The sequence below is a fragment of the Miniopterus schreibersii genome (genome assembly GCF_964146895.1).
Source record: "Miniopterus schreibersii genome assembly, chromosome: 10".
NCBI lineage: Eukaryota > Metazoa > Chordata > Mammalia > Chiroptera > Miniopteridae > Miniopterus > Miniopterus schreibersii.
Genome location: NC_138110.1, coordinates 42,717,112 through 42,739,594, shown reverse-complemented (window position 1 = coordinate 42,739,594; position 22,483 = coordinate 42,717,112). Strand labels below are relative to the sequence as shown.

The following is a 22,483-nucleotide window of genomic DNA, read 5'->3' as shown; positions in this document are numbered from 1 at the left end:
CACTTCACGTGCCCTTTGGCCCTTGGGGACTGCAGTGCGCACATGCTGGCCTCCAGCAGCACACGCTGCGCCCTGCCCGGGAGGGAGACCCAGCCGCACCCCAGGCTTGAGCAGATGAGGTCCACGGATGCCACTTACAGACGTGAATTAGGAGAGGGGAAAAGAACTGGCAGAAAGAAGTGTGCTGGAAAGGGAGCTTAAGAGTAAGGAAAGAGGAAAATGAAGAATGAGAGAAGGGAGAGCGAGACATCTGTGGTAGATGCCGCCAGCACTTGTTTAGCCACTGAGGGTTTTAGATCATCTGCCCTGCTCACCGGGAAGTCACTGAATGTGTTGCTTTATTTGATAATCACAAATTCATCTATTTTCTTTTTAAACTAAGAGACTAGAAGAGAGGGTAAAATTATTTTTATAGAGGGGATGGAGAATTAAGTTATTTATTTGGCTTTACCCAGAAAGAGAGATGGAGCATTTAGAAATGTGTATGGTTGTGTATTGTCATTTCTTCATGACCTTATGTGCCCACATCATGGAGAAAAAGGAACAAGGTCTTAATATCCTTCTACAAATATTAACTAAGGAAGGAGGAAAGCTAACTTATTTGTCTTTGATGCAATTTGTTACCCTCTAAGAAAACAGAAGTGCTTGTTACTCTGCTGAAAATAGCCCACTTAAATTTGAGTAAAAATCACATTGTGTATGCTTCATTACAAAAATTATCATTGGTTACATCATTTAACTAAATCATTATTAATGGCTTTAAAAAGGATCTTTGTTTGCTAGCTTGTCCTCAGGTAACATTATCTTACATAAAATATAAGATAAAGATAACTAAATATTAAATACATGATTCAAATATCTTGTATGGTTTGGAGTAAATATGTTTAATTCATGCTTTCATCTCTTGCCAGTTTCACATTTTATTTAGCAGAAAATATCTACCTAAGACCCTAGCTTCTTCAGAAGGAAAGTTTGAAGCATTATTTCATAAAATTGTATATACTGAGATTCTTTCATGTGTAATCATAGGACTATTATGTGACTATAATCCTACTAGATTGTTATTTTTGCTTTTTTATTTTTAAATCCGTATTTAAAAGGCAAAAATGTCCTCAACAGGACCTGTTTTATATAGAGAGACTCCCTCATGCAATGGATTTTTCCATCTAAATTAGTTTGTGCCACAGTTTTGCTAAAAACATGTGTCCCCCAAAAAATGTATATACACTTTGAATACTTATAAAGGCAGTGTTTATGAAAATATATTTTATTTTCAAAGTGTAATAGAATCTACAGACATTGTGTGTACATTTTGAGGGAGGACACCCTGAATTTAACCCTCTTATATTCCTTATTGCCACAGCCTATTCTTGGAGTCATAACTTAAAACAAAGAAGTCCAAGGTATTTTATGCTTAAATTTCCTTTTTCACGAGTCTCTCCTCAATTTGATTTACAGGTTCTTCCTGATCCACAGGTATCATGAGTCCTGCTTTCCTTATCTCCTCTTCAAGTGTCAATGTCTTTCTCTCCCTCAAACAGATTGTCTTCTGTTTAACAATCATATAGTCAGGAGGCCAGGCAAACTCTTCAAACATTTACTTCAAGGCAATTAGAACTTACAGGGGTAGGATATTCTTTGGTGGGTTGTGAAGAGCCAAAAGTTGGAGGGTGACACAAAAACCATTCACCTCCCTCCCTCTAAAAAACCACTAGTTCCTGGAATGCCTGTGAAATGGCCTCTTCCTTCCTTGGCTTGGCCCATCCCTTGTCACAGTCATCTTTCCATTCAATAGGTGTGACTTGATTCACAGTACAGAACACTCTGGGAAATTTTGCACTAATGCATTAATTTATTGAATAAATATTTTACTGAGTTCCCACCATCAGCCAAGCACCTTTTGGGGCACTAGATGGGTAAAACAGAATTCCTACCCTCAGGGAGCTCATAATTTATTTAGTAGACTAACCAATTTTGAAAGGGTCTGGTAATTAAAATCTCCCATCAGTTTTCTTGAGTGGTTAATCCAGAAACTGATGGACTAGAAGGAAGAAAGAAGCATCTTAAGCACTGACAGAGGTTTTCAACATTACCAGAGCACACACATACAGTACGTTCCATGGAACAAATAAGACCTGACCTCTCGAAAGTCCAAGTTTTTCTTCATTAAACCATGTGTATGTTTTATTTTGTTCTTATTGTTTGATTAAATCATTTATCTCTCCCTCTCTGAATATCTGAAATGACATTTGTGATATTTTGGAAAGTAACACTAACTTTTCAGGACAACTCTTTTTTTAAAAAAAGATATAACTGACATATAACATTATATTAGTTTCAAGTGTATGACATACTGATTCAATATTTGTATAAACAGTTGACCTTTAAATAACACAGGGGTTAGGAACACCAACCTCTAAGCAATTGAAAATCTGCGCGTAACTTTGACTCCCCCAAAACTTAACTACAGCCAGCCCTTCACATCCATGGGTTCAAACCAACTGTGGATCTAAAACAATATTTTCAATCTGCAGTTGGGCACTTGAGGCTGGGAAACCGCAGTTGAGAATGCAAAATATACTGCTTTCAATCCACAGTTGGTTGTATCTGAGGATGCAAAACCGTGTATACAAAGGGCCAACTGTATTTATTGGAAAATATTAATATATCAGTGGACCCACACAGTTCAGACCCATATTGTTCAAGGGTTAACTGCATTGTGAAATGATCACCTTATAAGTCTAGTTAAGATCCAAACGTAGTTATACTTTTTTTTCTTGGGATAAGAACTTTTAATATCTACTCTCAGGAAAACTCTTCATATGACAATTTTTGTATTATGGGAGCTTTAAAAAAACCCTCAGGCTGTCAATAGGAACTTGGTCAGTGACTGAAGAACACACTCTGTTAGAGTAGGAAAATCCTCTGCCGGGTGCAACAGCAGCCCCTGCTACTAAGGCCTGGGGAAGACCTGGGCCCGGAATGAACTGAGCTCCCACAGTTGGATCTGCAGGCGTCATTTCTCACCAAGGCTGAGCTGACCCTTAGCTCCAGGTGTTTCATGTCCTCAGGAACATTTCAGGGACCTTCCCTTTGGCCAACTTGCCATCATTTGTGAGCATTTAACCGGAAACTTTTAAACCAGGAAGAGCAGGAGCCATGATATTCAAACTAGCCAACTCAAGCTTATTTGTTCTTCAACTGCTCTTGGTTTGTTGACCCTCTGATGACAGAAAAACAGGGGCAAATTTTCTCTACAGCTCTGGTTTATTCGCCAGACCATTACTTTTATCAACTCTGATAACCAGGAGAGGGGCCGGGAATGCTTGTGCGCTGTAATTGTTACCACAGAATCCTAATGGGAAAACATGTGGCAGAAGGTAGGAAAGATATATCCTCAAGGTATAAGGTGCCAGTATATGCCTTTATTTATTATTTTTATTCACATTTATGGAATGCTTACTGTGTGTCTGCATGGCTGGCCTGGCGCTAGGGATGTAAAGGGGACTAAAATGTAGGTGGTCTGCAAGGAACTGAAGCCACCCAGCAAAGCCGGAGACAACCATTTCCACGGGAGCTAAGAGAGTAAGGGCTGGGGAAGCACAGACGGGAACTAGTTCTGTCTGCAAAGGGCTATCAGCCAAGGCTTCCCAGGGACACTGAGCCCTCCGGCGAGTTAGATTTCCCGTTAACATACAGTTAGAATAAAACCAGAGAAGAAAGGGAAAGATACTGCTGGTTATTGGAATCAGGAGGGAGGGGAAGGGGGGGGGTTCTCTTTCAAATAATTTTAAAACACTCGAGCATTTCTCTAGCTCCCTTTTCCAGGTTCACTAGCTTTCGCCCCTACAGTCTCCCCGTATCTGATTGGGGTCGGCTTGCCTGCCGGGCAGAGGTGTAGAGATTTTCCAACGATGCACTAGAGCCGCGCTCAGGGGCAGCCATGAGTTCTTCTTGCAAGAAAACAAACAGTAGCCGGCAGCACAGCGCGACAGAGCGGTATCTGCTGACCAAAGGACGCGTTAACCACCCCCCGTCTCTCGTTCGTTCCCCCAGGTCTCTGCGGGAGGAGGGTCTGGAACCGGACCACGGGGCGTCCATGACCCCCGCGGCCGCGCCCCGTCAGCGATGAAAGGCCTATCGGGCAGCCGCGGCCACCACCACGGAGTCGCCTGTGACCCGGCCTGCGACTCGCACCCCCCGGACCGCAAGCCGTACCTGCTGGGCCCGGCGGAGCCGCACCCGGCCGACCACCCCTACTACGCGCAGCGCAACTCCTTCCAGGCCGAGTGCGCGGGCCCCTTCAGCGACCCGCTGGCCAGCAGCACCTTCCCGCGCCGCCACTACGCCTCGCAGCAGGAGCTCAAGGACGAGTGCGCCCTCGTGCCCCGCGCCCTGGCCGCCAAGGCCAACCGCCTCCCCGCCAACCTCCTGGACCAGTTCGAGAGGCAGCTGCCGCTCGGCCGCGATGGGTACCACACGCTGCAGTACAAGCGCGCGGCGCTGGAGCACCGCAGCGACAGCCCCGGGCGCATCCGCCACCTGGTGCACTCGGTCCAGAAGCTCTTCACCAAGTCGCACTCCTTGGAGGGGCCGGCCAAGGGCAGCGTGAACGGGGGCAAGGCCAGCCCCGACGACACGCAGGCCGCCAGGTACGGCAAGCGCCCCAAGAGCAAGGAGCGGCGCGCCGAGCCCAAGGCGCGGCCCAGCACCTCGCCCGGCACCTCCCCGGGCTGGTGGAGCTCCGACGACAACCTGGACGGCGACATGTGCGTCTACCACTCCCCGTCGGGCGTGATGACCATGGGCAGGTGCCCCGACCGCTCGGCCTCGCAGTTCTTCGTGGAGACCTACAACACCCTCAGCGAGCAGGCGGTCAAGGCCTCGCGGAGCAGCAACGACGTCAAGTGCGCCACCTGCGCGCACCTGCCGGTCACCCTGGACGCGCCGCTCCTGAAGCAGAGCGCCTGGGCCTCCACGCTGACGGTGAGCCGAGCCCGGGAGGTTTACCAGAAGGCCTCGGTGAACGTGGACCAGGCCCTGGTGAAGGCCGAGGCGTGTCAGCAAGAACGCTCCTGCCAGTACCTTCAGGTACCATTGCTGTCGGGTGGTGGACGGGTGGACGTTGTACCTGCGAATGGTGTGGCGGCTCCTCCTGGCTCTAGTGTTGGCTCGCCTGTGCGTGGAAACATTGTTGAGCGTTTCTGTGGCTAAGTGCCCCGGGCAGGAAGCAGAGGTGCTACCATAGCTACCTTGAGACACTCACATGAGAGTGCGTTGGAAAGCAGGCCCGCATAAAGGCCAGGGGTCCTTCAGGTTTCCTGTTCTCCTTTGGTCTGGAGGATCGTGGGATAGAGAGGACAGGACAGGGGAGCCCGCACAGAATTTTAAAATAAACCCACCTTTTTACAAAAGTCAACAATGACCTTTGGAATTTTGGAAAGAGTTTTTTAATTACATCTATCAGGATTTGGGTTTTTTTTTGTTTTTAGTTGTAAAATTCTGCCTGAAGTTACTAGTTTGGGGAAAATGGATGTGTCTTCACCAATCGTCACACCAACACCAGCACTGACCACACTCCTACCTGGGCCCCACTCCCCCAGAGGAGCAGGGGAATGGGGATAGTGCCCTGAGCCCTGAGGGGGTGGAGGTGGAGCCAGTTTGGGGACCCTGCAAGCCCAGCTGCAGAGACCTAGGACAGCAGAGACAATGAGGAGAAAGGGGAAGCATCCACACAAATAAGATACAGTGAGTGTCAGGGTGTAGATCCCACACACCCAGACCCACCGCAGGCCGCTCCTCCCCTACCACAATCTCCTCGTGTTTTTCCTACCACCCACAATTCACTTAAACTAGATTGCACCTGGGTAAAAATAACAGGGAAAGAGTCTTTCTCTTTCCTCCCACCTGCCTCTAGTATTGTCATTTTTCCCAAGACACAACCCTTCATAAGAGTGACCCTCAAATCCTGCCTCTTTACAGTGTCTTTTTTCCTTTCTCTTACTATCCCCATCTTTTTTTTTTTAAGTTTCTACTGTACTATACAAGTATGAGATAATTTCCCACTCTCATCTTAAGAAGAAATGCGAAGGGGAGGGAGGGGGGGAGGAAAAAAAAAGTCCTCCACTGAGAAGTTTATCTTCTTGGTCTCTTCCTGGACAAACCTGGCTTCCTTGGACGTGCCTCCACGAACCCTGAGGATATTCTAGGCTGGCAGACAGTGGGCAAGGACAGTGCCAGAGCCCAACCCCAGAGTTCAGAAGAAGCCACCAGCATGTGGATAGTTTTCACAAACAGTACAGAATTACATGGTGTGTTGCCTAATTTAGAGCTAAAAGGGATCGTCTAATCTAACCTCCTCATTTAGCATATAAAAAACTACTCAAAGAAAAGACTTAGTGGGCTGGTTATACTGTTAGTGTGTGGCAGAGGTAGAACTAGAACCCCAGCCTCTAAATTTATAGAAATGACCATTATAAGGTTCACATCTGAAAACTTTAGACATGCCTTAAACACATAAGTCTCATCCACCATTGAGAATAAAGTATTTTGATAAGAATATGTCTTGAAGAAAGAATCGATAATGAGATTGAAGCCCTAGAATAGGATATTTTGTCTATAAAGTTTCTGTGACTAGCAGCAAAAATTTAAAAAAAAAATTTTAACTGGACTTTGGTAAGTAGTGATGAGATTAGATGAGGAATATAAGATTGAAGAAGGATACTCCACATGCCTTTGGGACCAGTCTTTGTTAGTAACAAAATGCTTTCCTTACGCGTACATCATTGTCTATATTCTGCCTGCCTTAAATTCAGTTCTCTTTCCTTTTTATACCTTTCTGAAGTAAAAAGCTCAAGTAGTGGTGAAAAGTGGAACGATAAGGAAATAAAGAAGGAAACTAATATTAATTGAAAATTTACTATGTACCCGATGCTGTGGCAAATATTTCCACATTTGTTATTTCATTAATCCTCATAATAATTCTGAGAGCTAGTTATAATAATACTCAGTTTTTACAAGAGAGGAAACCAAAGCTTAGAAACATTAAGTGATTTAAAGCCACATGTCCAGTAAATTGTGGAGCTGAGACTTAGATGTATGTGATGCAAAAGAGCTCTTTCCTATGTACCCCAGCACAACCCTGGAATCAAAGGCATGAAAATAAAGAGCAAGGAGAAAAAAACCTTTAAAGTAAACATGTCATTTAAGTTCTTAAGTAAGATGAGAATGAAAACTTGAACGTTTAAGTATAGAATTTAGCACAGACTTATCAGTCTATCTATCATAAAGATTTGGAAATTCTATTTTCAAATTATTTACCTTATTTTAAGCCAATTTTTTAAATGAAATATTTGAGGCTTACAAAAGGCTATTAAAAAAAAGGTAAAACAAACGCCCATTTATACATCACCCAGCTATAGAAATAAAACATTAATTGTAATGGATCTCATCTGTTCCTTCCTCAGTCCCACTTCCCTCCCTTCCTCCTCAGAGTAATAGCTAATCTGATTGATACCCAAAGCACCTTTGTTTTTAATTTTGAAATTATCAAGAGATTGAAAAGTTTAATGCTTTCTATTCTACAGTGGGCACTAACCCTAAACCAAGCTAGTTCAAGCCTTTAAATGTAAACTGAGAACAAAGTTATACCTTCTTTAACAAATGTTGACATTTATTAAGCTTCTATTCTGTTCAAGTCCTTCAAACTAAAAAAAAAAACAAAAACAAAAAAAACTATATTTCAATGTGGGAGGTAACATGTTTAGTGAGAAAACTAAATGTAGAACAGTGTGCCCTTCCCAATCTGTATGCTGACGTCAAAGAGCTCCTCCAAGAAAGAAAAGGAGCTGGACATCCACAAGGGAGGCAGGGAATGGGCAACTCCTGAGAACTGGACGTTCTCGCCAGCTCTTTTCTTGCTTTAGAGGAAAAGAAGAATGAGCTGTCCCGAGTAAGCTTCTCCCAGAAAGACAGAGGTAGCCAGCTTCCGCCAACTCCTATAGGATAATTTTGTTTATAAGCTCATTCTTAGAAGTAAATTTGGGGAATTCCAGAGGGGAGTTTGGTTGCATTGCTTTAATTACCAGCTAATACTGAAACTGGATTTCCAAATATGTTCAACTTCAACATCACAGGGTTTAGTGGACAAAGCACTAAAATTTAAATAAGAGGGTCTGTGTTCTAGTCCCTATTTACCACTAACTAGTGATGTTGATGTGGCTTGGAACCATCATTTCAGCTCTCTGGTCTCCTTCCTCTGCTATAAAGTGAGACACTTGATCTAAGGGCCTATGATCTCTGTCTACATCTTTAAACTCCTAAGTTATACATGCAGAGTACTAATTAAAACAATTTTCAAGAGCCTGGAGCTCTCACTTAATAAATGCCTACCAAAAGTGAATGTTCTTCCCATGTTATCTAATTTGCTCTTTAAAACTAGGAGGAATTTTACAGTTGAAGAAACTGAGATTTAGTAAATTAGGTTAAGTGACTTGCTTAAGGACACATAGCTAGCACATGGCAGCATGGTGGGTCAAAACTGAAATGTCTGCCTGCAACACCTGGATTCTTTCCATTTACCATGCCAATCCCTACCCTGTTCCAAATATAAAACAGAGGAAGTGGCATATAGCAAATATCTGTTATGTGCCAGAAACCATACAGTATCTCATTTAGTACCTAAAACAATTTTGCAACGTATTACTATTTACTCCAGCTTACAGACAACAAAACTCAGGCACAAAAGATTAAATCATTTGCTCAGGAATAGAGTAAGTGGAAGAGCTAAGACTTGATCCCAGATCAGTCTGAGTCTCTTAGGTGCTTCAGAAATAGAAATAAATGTGTTGATTTTTTTTTTCATTTTATTACTTGTTTTATTCTGGAGCAAATGTATGTGTTCATTTGACCTGTTATGTTTGCCTGCATGTATATGAAATGTGACCCATCTTAGATAAGCAACAGAATGATTGAAAGGTTCCTACTATGATTCCAGAATGAACAAAGGTTAAATTAATAGTCACTAATAATAGCATCTAAATACTGGCAAAGTTCTGATTCTCCCTTTGTAGAATTATCACTTAGAACTAATTTAACATAGGCCATTGCTACAATTATATAGAAAATAAGAGGTGTGTAGGTATTTGGCCTCTGTCTGGCATTGATTTAGAAATAAAATATTGTAGCTTGAAATGATTGCAAGTTCCAGTTAATGCAATCCATTGGTAATAATGTGCTCACTCACAAGCTGTTTGTAGTTTAAAAAAAAAAAGACTCCTTTTTTCCCAATATTGTTATTTTTAAATGTCAAGAATCAGATGTCTGCTCTGTAGAACTATTGTACCGCTGCCAGTGACTGTCTGTATCAGGCTTTGGATCAGGGACATGGATTTGAAGACATTAAAACTGTTTAATTCTCAGTTGAGATGTGGTTGGCTTTTATACATTTGGAATAGAGCATTTATGGCACATCTCAGGGTAAGTGCTAATAATTAAGTAAATAAAATAGGAATGGGATCAAAGGTGTAAAAGGAATTTTTGTCGTGGTTTTGTTTTTGCTTTAAAAAAGCAAGCTTTTTGGTTCTGTATGTGCCTCTTTCTGTAAACGTTATGTGTTGAATGACTGGCATATAAAGCCATTCAGAAGAGCAAGATTTTAGATTTCCAACTGCTAACCTGAAAAAACAAAATCCCTTCAAATCATGTATTTTGCATTCATTCAGCAGCAGAAACAGGAAAAGAGAAAGAAAACACTCTCCGGTAGAAGTAGAGAGAGGCACAGAGAGAGGGAGAGAGAGAGCAAGTCAGACCCGGGAAAGAAAGCACTCACAGAGATGAAATTTTAGGAGAGCAAAATGATCGACCTCTTTAAGGCTGAGTGGGTTTCTTCAGTTTGTGTGCAAGTTTCCAGAAATGGAAGGACTGACCAGGTTTGGGTACAACTCTTTTATTACTTTGTATTTGGTGATACTGTGTTGTTGGTTTGGGGTGAAGGGGAGAGGGAGGATCGTTTCTGTGTTTTATTCTCTAAATAATGGCCAGTGAAACTGAAAGAACTAGCAAACTAATATATGTACAAATGGTAAGAAAACAGGTTGAGACATCGGATACCCACAAATCTGTGTCCCCAAATCTGTCTGCTAGTGACTTTGGTTACTGTGATGTTTCCTTGCTGCTTTATAGAATCTTTAATTGACACAGATGATCTAAGGTGCCAGGTGCTATTAGAGGACATTATGTGGCTAGTGATTGAAATGTGAGCAGTCGTTTTCCATGAGAAGAATCCTGCATGCTTACCTTTCTGTTGCAAAATTAAAATTTCTGGATGGTTGGGGGTTTTGCCAGGGGTCTGTTGGTTAAATAAGACTGCACAAAAAATCACTGAAGAATCATCCATAAAGCATGAACCCAGGATTATTTTTCAAAGCAGGTACAACTGTTTTTCAAAATTTTGTTCAAGATTATTTCAGTCTTTGCCCAGTGGGGGTTTTCTTTCCCTGGCTGAGGTTTTCCTTCCTCTTGTTTTAGAACAATTTAAATTATACTGAATCAATTAAAGTGCTTCATGTGAAATGTGTGACAGTGCTGAGCAATTCTGCCAGTGACTTTGGTTACTGCGATGTTTCCTTGCTGCCTTTTTTAAACCCCCGTCAACCACATTAAGTGATGATTTTCTTTATTTTTTTAATTTAAATTGCCTTAATAGTCCAGTGAGGAGTGTCAGATTCCTGAATGTATTTCCTCTTTGCCTTGCACAATCTTCTCCCTTTTTCACTGATCTTAGTAGAGAAGTCCCTCTTTGTTGATAGAAAAATGAGGCCAATCCTCCTCGATGATAACTTTGGATATAGAATCAGTGATCAGCAGCAGAATCCTTGTAATTCTCTCCTGGTTCTCTATCATTCTCACTATTGCCCATATCCAAGTATTGGGGGGGGGGGGTTGGCAAAACACTATGAGAAAGTAGGGGTCCAAAAAGACTCAGTGTTGGTAAATGGAAGGTGGAAATGAAATAGGGGGAAAAAGAAATAGGAAATCTTCCTTGGAGGTTGTTAAAGAAACTGTTATTCTTGGTCTACAATTTCATTACTCTAAAGACATTTTCAGCAACACCAAAACTGCTTGGTTAGCTTCATTCAAAGGTTGCATAACACATGCTTTCTGATCCCACAAAGTCTAATCCACCAATGGAAGTTATTGCACTGGTTAGTATAGAGTAAAAGAGGGAAACCAGCCTTAGATCTCTCAGTGGACAGTGGGTTTTATTTCTTCTTTCCCTAGTCTCCTTAGAGGACAGTTTGCTTGGTTGAAAATTAAAGATAGTAACTCAAAGTAATCATTTACCATTCTGTAGAGAAAGATTCATCCATAATCTCTGGTCCATTTGAGATCATGGCTTTGTACAGCTTTACACAGTGATTTGTGAATGGTAGAACTCATTGGTCTTTTGTTTGAAGTTTTATAGGAGCCACTAAAAAATACCTGCAGTATTACCAAGCTGACTTTGATTTGGTGTTTAGATTAGGGTAGGGTTTTTCCCCCCACCATTTTGATTTTAGGTTTAAATGTAACTACCTCTCTTAATAGATTCTTGTGCTCATTGATATCGAGTTGAATTGGGGGAAATTCCATTTTTATAGGTCTAAGCAGTTAAAATTAGAAACTTCATATGGTTCAACCTATAGTACCTCTTAATAGTCAGATTATTTTCTGTCATTTGCTAGGGAAGCTTGGTTTAAAAAAAATGAAAATTGGCCTGTTTAGGTAAAATCAGGATACTATTAATGAGCCCATGAAAGAGTTACATAATCTCACTGTGATTTGTATTACTCACCTGAAATTTTGAACCTATAACTTTTCCCATTGGATAGAAATAACATGCATGTGTGACTTCCCATTTATCTGCTTCTCAAGATCATCTTGCCTCATCTTCTACCTCTAATAACTCCCATTTGGAACAAATTATGGCACAGGGAAAATTCTTCTACTTTATTTTTGTAAATGAATATTTAAGTGTTTTTATAAATTCTTAATCTGAAACACATTTGGAGGGGGTGCTTTAATTTTTTTAATGAATCATTTATTCCCCTTCAACCCAGTTCTCTGTTTGTAGCTCAAAGGTAAAGATATAAAGAATGCATTAATCCATTGCTCTTATTCCATTAACAAAGGTAATGGAGAGAATATAGTGAAAGGAGAGACATATTATCCAACTCCTTCTGCTACTTTTGAACAATTTTTTATTTCTACTATTTTTAAATTTTGTTTACTTATTTTTATTTTTTTTAGAACATTCATTAAGGAAACAATGACCAAGGAAAGACCTCTTCTGATCGTTTAAGTGTAAGAATATATAGAACTATGTTTAGAAACTGGGTAGTTTTTTCATTTTCTAAAGCTTAGCAATATGCCCTGCATTGTTTCCATTTCTAAGATAAAGAGACTTCTAATTACATTTGCAAAATAAGTTTTCTAGATGGGTAAATCTTTTCTTTGACTATTAGGACACTATTTTCTATTAGTTAGAGTTTGTATTCATTGTTCTCACAGAATTAGGAAACTTCCTACAAATTGTCAGCTTGTAATATCACAGAACTGCCTATGAAGCAAAATGATGTGGAATCCAGGGTTGCTGTGTGTTGTATGCAGTTATACAGGTCCATATACACACATTGCACCTGTATGGGCATTCCTGCACCATACGCCTAAAATACGCACAGAGAGAAAACTAATCCAAAACTTAGATCTGAACCATGTCAGATCTAACTTTTAAGCATGTGGGTTAAAAGATTAAGACAGTTGTTCACTAAATAATTACCTGCAATCTGTAATTATGTGGTTACAACTGACAGGGTAGTATTTTTAACCTCTAAAATAAAGAAATGAGTATGTTTTTCCTGTTATCCCTGTCAGTCCCTCCTGCATCCCAATGGTTTCATTATGAGTGAACCACATACCAAAGGAGAACAAATGGAGATGTGATCTTTAGGCACAGCAACAGAGCCCTGACGCTGGATTTTGAAGACAACGCCCTTTTCTCTGGCATCTTCCACTCTGTTGGCAGCCAGTTCTCCTCACCTCTCATCTCACTTTCCTGGATTAAAAATTGTTAACACGTCTGTCACCATATTGTCCAAATGTGACATATAGGAGAAAATGTATTGGACAATGAGACCAAACATAATAAATCAGGGCAACTCTAGAAAATCTGAAAGGGAGTGCATAGGAGAGGACAAGGGCTACAAGCTGACCTCTTGGTCATTGCTTTCGAAATGAAAAAGTAAGTAAATGCCAAAAAGGTCTAGCTCTAAAGTTGGAAATGCTACATGAGGCATTTTACATATAGTGGCACCCCTATGGGTAAAAATTAGCATAGTACCACATTTATCTGCATGTATAGAATCATGTATGTGTGTGGTTACTTGCTCTATCATTGAATATTAGAGCAGTGGTTCCTCAACTTTATGTACGCATGAAAATCAACTTGCAAATGTTTATAAAATTAGCATTTCTGGCATCAAACCAAGAGATTCTGATTCTGTAGATCTGGAGTGATTCTGTTACAGAGATAAATCCAAGAACCACATTTAACCCACTTCTAGGGAAGTATCAGACTAAATTTATCATTTTACTTACCGAAGGGTGCAGTCAAATCTAACAGCTGAAAACATGGGTTTCAAGAGACCCATGAGCTCTAATCTTACCACTGACTTCTGGCATGACTTTGGGCTCCCTCTACTTAGTGCTTCCATTTCTGTGTCTGCAAAATGGGTATAATGATACAATCCTTGTGTTTATTCAACTGTTTAAATTTTTTTTAATTTCAAATTTTGGAAATAAATTTAAAATCTTGCCTGAAATGTTTGGAATTTACAAATCCTTAGAGGTTAACATGCTTCTCTGCTTCTTCATGTGATTCAAGTACCTTACCACTTTTTCTTTTCTATTTTGCTTGATCTAATTTTCAGGATGAACATATCTGGTTCTACGGTAAAGGAAAGCCCTCTCCAAGTGTCGGATGGCAGTAGGTCTTCATCACAGTGTAGGTTTTAGTCTTCTTCATCCCATGTGCCAACTAAACACATAAAGCTTTTGTCTACAAATGAAAAGATCATAAAGGGTCAATCTTTTGATAGCTTAGCATCAGTGGGTCAGGTTTTCCCATGCCTTGATGTTTACCGATGGAACACAATTCTTCTGGCCTCCTCAAGCTTTAGTTTGTTCATATGAAACCTCATTTTATTTTCATACCTTAAGTCTGTCAAGACCCTCATGCCTTATTCCAGGAAACTTTGGTAAGTCAACAGGACAGTTTAATTAACAGCAGTAGCAGTGGGGCTTGCCTATAACGGGACTCTATCTACTCTTCATTGCTTCCTTTATTGGCTTATCCAGGTTCTCTGAGGACTGTTTTCACCATGGCAATTTTCATAGGTGGGAGCTCTTTCCTCATTGCTAGCAGATGACGATAGGTCCTTGTCTGTCACTCTTCTTTATTCTTGCCCAATGTCCCTGATTAATCCTCTCCATTATCTGAAGCCAACTACATCATACTTATAAGGCTGTAGAAATTCAGACAAAGCAAATAAACATTGAACTCTTTCCACCACAGGACCATGGGAGCTCAGACTTTCTCAGGTAGCTATATACTTCTGGTGGTGCAGAGACTCCCTGCCTCACCTGCTTGCATATTACCACCAAGATGATGAAAACAAAATCCACCAGAATTCATGGGAAGAATGGACTACAATTTAACAAAATTAGAATTCTTAATTATGAAAACTTGAGCAAATGGTTTGCCATTTTTTGGTTATAAAAGTGGAAATGAGTGAAGATAAAGATCCTCCTGTGGGCACAGTATGACTCCTGTTAGGTCTGCCAGAACCTGCAGCCCACACTTAGAAGGCCACCTGCTAGCCCAAGTTGTGCTGTGGGCATCAGTCTTGACTGGTGACCCTCCAGCAGCTAATACATACAGAGAGAGGCACTCCCCCAGGACTTTTCCTTTAAATGCCCTTAAATAATTCTAACTACTTGTAATCCTTAGAGATTATGTCTTTTTTTGCTTCTTTTCTAACTAATAGAAGTTTAGCTGGCTTTTCTGTAACTCAGGAGGTGTCAGTGAAAGTAACTGTCATTTGTTTGCAAATGAGCGCTGAGCTTTCTGAAAATGACTCCCTTGTAAAATCTTTCCCCCATAACACTCCTCCAGCCTTCTAGTTGATTTTAGATAGTTTCCTGTTCTCCCACCTCTTGGAAATATTCCATGGCACACTGAGCAGACACTTCTAGTCAAAAGATGCCTATAAATAGCTGATTTTCCTGCTTGCTGCCTTCTCTCTGAGGCTTTCACAAAGGAGGTGAAACAAATCCACCAGAAACAAGAACTCTGTGAGGGGTGAGTGGTGAGGTTTATGAAAACTCAGATCCATAGGTCGAAAATTGTCATGTAAGATGCTTTGCCATATTTGACTTATGCAGTCATTGCACAGAAAAAGAAACATTTTATTTCATGCTGGATGATCTCATGAGCTGAACAATCAATCAGAAATATCTCATATGAGCTTTCATACTTTTTTAAAATACATACAGAATGTCCCCCCAAAAATATATATACAACTTTAACAGCTGATAGCTCAATTTTGAATATGAAATGTATTTTAATAAATGATGTCTTTATAATTATTTAAAGTGTGTGTATACATTTTTGGGGACACCCTATATTTTTACTTTCATGCTGCTTTTTATTAAATCCCCAAACCAACTGTTATTTATTAGATTTTATTGGTAAATCTAGATAACTAATTCCTATAGCTATTGAAAGACAGGCAATTTGAAACTATGTCCATGAAACTGTCCTTGCTTACTGAGAGCTTTTACTGCCTGGCCCACCTTCTCTTTGTTTCCCATGCCCCCTCCGCCATTATCAACACCCACAAATCCCCCAGAATAGTATTATGGGGCACCCTGGAAGCCTGTACTCATGCTAAGCAAAACCTTAATATTGTCCCTCACTGGTCTTACTGAAATCAACCTTAGAAATCAGACGTGTGAGGTTGATTATATTCCCACTTCCACTTCCCCATATCCTGCACCCTTTTGAGCAAAAGAGAATTGGGCTGAGTAGTACTTTCCCCTTTCCCTTTCTTCCTCTTCTCTTTTCTTCCTCCTACTTTTTAGGTAGCTATTCCATAATATAATTTGGAATGGGGAACCATCAGTTTACAGATGAGGAAACTGAGGCCTGGAGAAATTAACTGGAATTTTTTTTTCTTTTTTTTTTAATATATCTTTATTGATTTCAGAGAGAGGAAAGGAGCAGGAGAGAGAGATAGAAACATCAATGATGAGAGAGTCATTGATCGAGCCCGCAACCCGGGCATGTGCCCTGACCGGGAATCGAACCCCGATAGCCTGGATCCTAGGTCAACACTCAACCGCTGAGCCACGCCCGGCCCGGCTTAACTGGTATTCTCGTGGCTCCTCAGTTATAGAGGGTCACCAGAAACAGGGACAGTAGGACGTCTTCTGATTCCATCTGTTAGCATTCCTTAATCATGTAGCACAAAACATTCATTTATCTTAACGTTCTGTATACTCAAGAAATGCTGCCTCCTGCCCACCCCCTGCTTTTTTCACTCTAGGCCTGGGACTCATTTGGTTGTGGCTTAGTCTAGTCTATAGTGTCCCGAGAGTGCGTCTCCTTGTGCCTTTTTTCCTTATGAACTCCCAGTGAACATGCACAGTCAATATAAGCAGGTATTGGAAAGAACTTCAAAGATCAGTTAGCTCAGTGCATTTTCCACTTTTAAATCATGGGATTTCTTGTTCATATAAAACAATGTAATACAGAGCCACTCCCAGTGAAGCAGGAAGGGGAGGCCTCAAACGCAAAGCCCCTTCCCCCTCCGCTGCCCAGCATCCAGGTCTCCTGATGGGGGCTGGGGGAGGCGTCCCCGAAGCACAATTTGAAAACCGTTGCCCGTTCCTCCCCCAGGGAGCAGATCGAAGCTGTCAAAGAAACCGTGTAATGACCAGGGCAGGGGGAGCGGGGAGTCTGCATCTACTCTTGATAAACCAAATAAATCAGAAAACCCTGATAAAGTCCAAAAAATGCTAAGTAACTATCCCAAGCTTGGTAACTTTAATTCCCAGCTCTCGCAGACTGCAGTCCTGGTGCCCTGTCCTTCATGAAAACGGCTTCAATGCCAATAGTTTGCGATTGGCTCCCGCTGTAGGATCACTCCTTTGCTGTAACAGATCATTCCTATGCCACTCTCACACCCTAGCCCTCAGCTGTGACCCAGAGAGAGGAATTAACTTTTCTCAGAACACACAGGCCCCTTGATTTCCAGCCTAACGCTCTTCTATCACTTGCTGGATGCGCTTCATGAGAGTGAATGATGGCAGGAGAGGAAGCAGATGACGGAGGAGGAAGGGTAGGAAGGGAGGAAAAAGGACCATCATTTGCTGAGGAAGTTCGATGGCCCGATGCTTCAACACGTATTGTCCTTATTTCTGAAAGTTACCAGGGCAGTTGTTCATACCCTCATTTTATACAAAACAGAAGTAATGTGCTCAAGACTATGCTGCTCTTAAGTGACAGAACAAAGATTTAAAGCCTGATGGGTCTGATTCCAAAATCTGTTCCCTTTCTACCATGTCCTGCCGCCTCTGCTGTGTAAATATCTCCTTTGATCTTTTCCTGAAGGAATGTTTCTTGGTGATAATTTATTTTAATACCAATATTAAAACATGATTAACTATGGTTAAAAAACAGATTCTACTTAAATGTGAACTTAAGTCTCATTTGGAGAGTAGCCATGTTAGAAAGCAATATATGAGATTGATTTGCAAAGTCAGATACATAAAATGTTAAATTGTATTAAAGCAATATCATTTCATGTAAACGGAAAATTTTATCTCAACCTATGAAAAGAGTCATTGCTTAAGACTGTTTTTGCTTTTTTGTTTATTTGTTTCAGCAAGAAATAGTACTATTGACCCCTTGAGACTGCCAACCTGATTGTAGTTATAACACTGTTAAAACGTTACAAGGGTATATGTCCAAATAAGCAGTCTTCCCATTTTCTATCCTTTGCTCAGATTAACTTGGGGATGTTTGCTTCTGTAAGAATTTCACTGAAATGATGAGGAGGTAAACTAAGGATCCCCAAACACAGTTCCTCTAAATCAGCGTGGCTTTATATTTTGTCCTTTGGGGAAACCAGATAGTTATTTCCGAGGCATATTGTGAGCCAGGATTCTGTTTGGTACATAAGCTCCATTTAACCCAGATTGTTAACTAAATATTGAAGAAGTTCACCAATTTTACTATCTGTCGAATTATTACTCTAGGTCTTAAGGAAAGTATATCTTTCCCTAAAGATCTACCTTTAGAATGCTTCTAAATTACCTTATAAAAGTATATCCAAATTGAGTTATATAATATCCAGGACAGAGCACTCGTGTGTGTCAGCCTAGAAGTGGCTGCCTATATCCAATGCATGAATAGTGCTATTAGTAGAGTTTAAACCAAATTCCTCTAATAAATAATCATTCAGAATGTTCAAACTTTTGAAACCCATCAGGCTAAAAGGTGCCATCTTCAATTATGAATTTGGAAGTCAATGTAGTCTTTCTTATCCTGCTTCTCAGCTTATTTTGGGTTTTTCCACATGTACATGTAGCTCATTGCAGATAATTTCATGTTCTAGCAAGCCCTTATTCATTGCCCTCTCTTATTTGTTTAAGCCCAGATGAAGTAATGGATACAGACTCAATATGTTCCACAGCCTTCACTTTCTCTTGGTTCAACATTTTATAAAATATCCCCATGAGTAAAATAAAATGTTAATATTTCACTTAATAGAGGCTTGTAAATGACTAAGAAATGAAAGAATTCATTAAAATTAAACCATGCCAATTTAATCTCATTTAGGTTTTTGAAGGTTATATTAGATTAATAAATTAATAGAATATAGCAATGTCTTTCTTAGCTCCAACCAGTGTGGAATCCACCCGAGTATCATAATATATAATCCCTTTGCATCGTCTAGTGTAGAATGAAAAATTTTCTTGAATGATTTACTAGAACTGTCGTTCTTCACAAATCTCTCATTCAACCAAGATTTATTTAGCACCTGCTTGACCCAGACTGAACTCCAGGAGAGGTGACTAGATGAAAGTAGGAAAGGGCAAAGACCACTTTGGGGAAAGGAACCGAATATTTGAATAGCCAACCTCCTGGCTGGTGGGAATAAGTACATAGAGGACGGAATTGAGTCGCTGGTTGACAAGATAATATGAAATCATTTTTTCTAAAACATTCAAATTTCCCAAAGATATGGTCTGGCCTAGAGCCCTGCCCAAGCAATTTAACTCTCTGGGCAGATTTTTTCAGGACAAGCAGTGGTGTGAGGGTGAGAAAGAGCAGGGACAGGCTTCCTAGAGAACACAGGAGGCATCTGACTCCTGAGTCCAGCAACCAGTTCGCTGGCCCCAGAAACAGTGGGGCTGCCCAGGCCCTAGAGAAAAAAATGTAGACAGACAGCAGAGCACTGTTGGTGAGGGAAAGCTTCCTCAGCATCAGCACCAGGCCAGCAGGAGGGGATCCCCTGGATTCTGTGGACACTGCACCCAGAAAATGGAGATGCAGATGGAGCTGCCCTTGGAGACATCGAAGCTCAGAGGCATGAGAAAAGCAGAAAGGGCTAGTCCAGAGATAATCCCTGGGAATAATAGTGGGTTTATTATTACATCAAAACCTCACTGCATCCCCAGATCATATACATCTGAGAATGGAGCTATTCGATCAGGAAGAGTTTTCTAACAAAGGCATCAGATCCCAAGTGAGGTGAAGAGCTTCGTGTTATTAAAAATGTATAATGAAAGGCTGGATAAACATATCAGGGATGGAGAGAAGGAAATGTCCCTATTTGGTAAAATGAGGGTGGATGGCCCCTTGGGCTCCCTTTAAATCAAATAGTTTAGTTCTGTGTTGTCCAGTATGGTAGACACTAGCCTTATGTGGCTATTTAAATTTACATTAACTAAAGCTAAGTAAAGGTAAAAATGTAGTTGCTCAGTCACAGTAGCTACATTTCTAGTGTTCAGTAGCCTTGTATGGCTGGTGTTTACTATATTGGACAACACAAATATACAATATTCCCATCATCCCAGAAAGCTCTATTAAGACAGGATTCCTCTTGTTTGGGGTTGGTATTGTGTGTGTGCCTATTTTAATATATTAATCTCTACTAGATTTGGGCTTTGCCCCGAGGAGGTAACATCCTGTTGTGATGTCTCAGTGCTTAGCAGTGTCAGAGCTGGCCGGACTTCTCTGTGAGTGCAAGTGGCACAGGGAGGCTCAGTGAGAGTGAGGGCTGACCTGTGTGAATGCCTGTTCCTCCACTTACTCGCTAGGGGGCATTAAATATACCACTCCACCACTCTTAACTTCTGTTTCTTTGTTTGCAAAAACACTCACCTCATGGAGTTATTTTAAGGAATAAATTCTATGGTATACCTAGTTTTCAATAAGAACAACCAACTTTTCACTAGAAGCAGAAGGATTGGCCTGGGATTTTGCCCAGATTCTCACTGAGCATTTATCAGTCACACGTTATGCACGTGGGACATTGTGCCGAATGTGTTTTTGTTTCCCTTGATCTGCAGTCAGCCCTGGTGCTGGCCCTTCCAGGAGCCCTGCTCTGCTCCTACATTGTGGTGTGTGCCTGACTTGCCCTTAGCCAACCAGAAAGTACCTAGAGTAATATTTCCATTCACACTCTGAGCTTTGCACCAAAGCTCTGTCTTGGCCACTAAGCTTCATCTGTGATTCTCTTCCTCGCTTATAAAAGAAGTCGGTAAACACAAGCATTACATGATCTCACTTATGTGTAGAATCTAATGAACAAAATAAACTGATGAACAAAACAGATCCAGAGACTTTGAAACATGCAACAGACTGATGTATTTCAGAGGGAAGGGGGGAGGGCGGGAAGAGATTAATCAAAGAATTTATATGCATATATGCGTAGCCCATGCACAAACGGTGTGGGAAAGGCTTGGGAGGCGACAAGAGGGGCAGGGGAGGGGGTCAACGGGGGGGGGGGGGATATCTGTAATAGTTTCAACAATAAAGATTAAAAAAAGAGGGGGGAAAAGAAGTCTGCCAAACCTTCCTCCTACTCATATTTATTTGTAGATTACAATGTTTTGGCACCTCTGTGAGCCAAGTCTGGGTGCAAATGGACTCAGAAGTTGGAAAGGCTTAGTCATTTCTGCTACAGGCAGTCACATACCTGCTGCCAATTAGACAGGTCCTCTCCCCCACCAACAGATACTGTTTGCATCTTACCTAAGATGCTCCCTCCTACCTCCCATTCTCCAGCCTTCTAGAATGCAGGAGCTTTCTAGAGAGACCCCCATTCACTGTGGGTCTCCCAGGGCGGTGTTTACTCTAACCCTATTCACCAAGATGAGTGAGTCTCACGCCCTCCCTTTGCACACTAAAGATTTAATGCACTCATTTATGGGTGTCAGTGTGAGGCTTAAGCACACCCTTCCGAACTGTGAATGTAATTACCTAGTTATGATAACAGGCAACAGTCTCTTGGAATAATCACCGGGATGTAGTTTTAAAGTAGTTTTCTGTCTCCCGAGCCAGTGTGGCTCAGTTGGTTGGGCGTCGTCCTGTGTACCAGGAGGTCACTGGTTCAATTCCCAGTGAGGGTTGCAGGCTCAGTCCCAGTAGGGGGCATGCAGGAGGTGGCCTATCGATGTTTCACTCTTGCATAGATCTTTCTCTCTCTCTCCCTCTCCCTTCCTCTCTCTATAAAAGTCAATTACATATATATATATATATATGGTCTTCTGTTTCAGGGAGACTGGTATAACAAAAAATGTGCTGTCTGGCCTCATTTGTTTACTTACCAAGCTTCAAAAGCCATGTTTCCTCATATTGCTTTCTGAGACCAAGTGTTCTTTGGCCATATTTGAGGCCTGGAAAGAGAGAGATTGCTTCAGCCCAGCAAGCCAGAAAACCATTAGTCACAAGCCAGTTGGAAAACCTTGCTTTTCAGAAAAGGCCTTTCTAGAAATGCTCACTAATGCAGAAACCCCTAGTGGAGACCCTCAGAGGGCTTGTAGGCCTGGAATGTTCATGGGGAGGTTACTCGTAGGGTTGAGGCAACTCAGAAGCAGAACTGGGGAGCAGCTAGACTGACTTCTAAAGTAATCCTGCCCTGAGAAGGCCCTTCGGTGGGATGGAGGATAGGGAAGCGGACTGAGAAGTCAAATGCAGAAAGGCTGGGCATACCTGCCCCCTAGCTCCAGTGTTCTTAGGCTGGGCTGTGGAAGTTTAGAGTGGGCGAGAATAAACTCCAGGGGCTCAGTAAGTTCCTGATATTACACTAAAAATTTGGGAGGGGAGAGTTTGCATTCATTTTGCTTGGGAGAAAAGGCCTTAACTTTTATCAGA

General features: G+C 41.4%; 1 protein-coding gene across 12 annotated transcripts in view; it reads left to right on the top strand.

Annotated features, from left to right (window-relative positions):
• DLGAP1 (DLG associated protein 1) overlaps nucleotides 1–22,483 on the top strand; it is a gene marked incomplete at its 5' end in the record, with an annotated part of 591,758 nt that overhangs the window by 350,074 nt on the left and 219,201 nt on the right. For 3 of the 12 annotated variants that reach the window (XM_081149669.1, XM_081149663.1, XM_081149670.1), the window contains one exon: nucleotides 4,057–5,091. In XM_081149669.1, the coding sequence (XP_081005795.1) occupies nucleotides 4,129–5,091 (963 nt within the window). Of the gene's footprint in view, nucleotides 1–4,056; nucleotides 5,092–9,379; nucleotides 9,478–9,777; nucleotides 9,936–22,483 lie in introns of those variants that run through there. The other 9 variants (XM_081149664.1, XM_081149673.1, XM_081149668.1 and 6 more) reach the window with 5 other exon arrangements.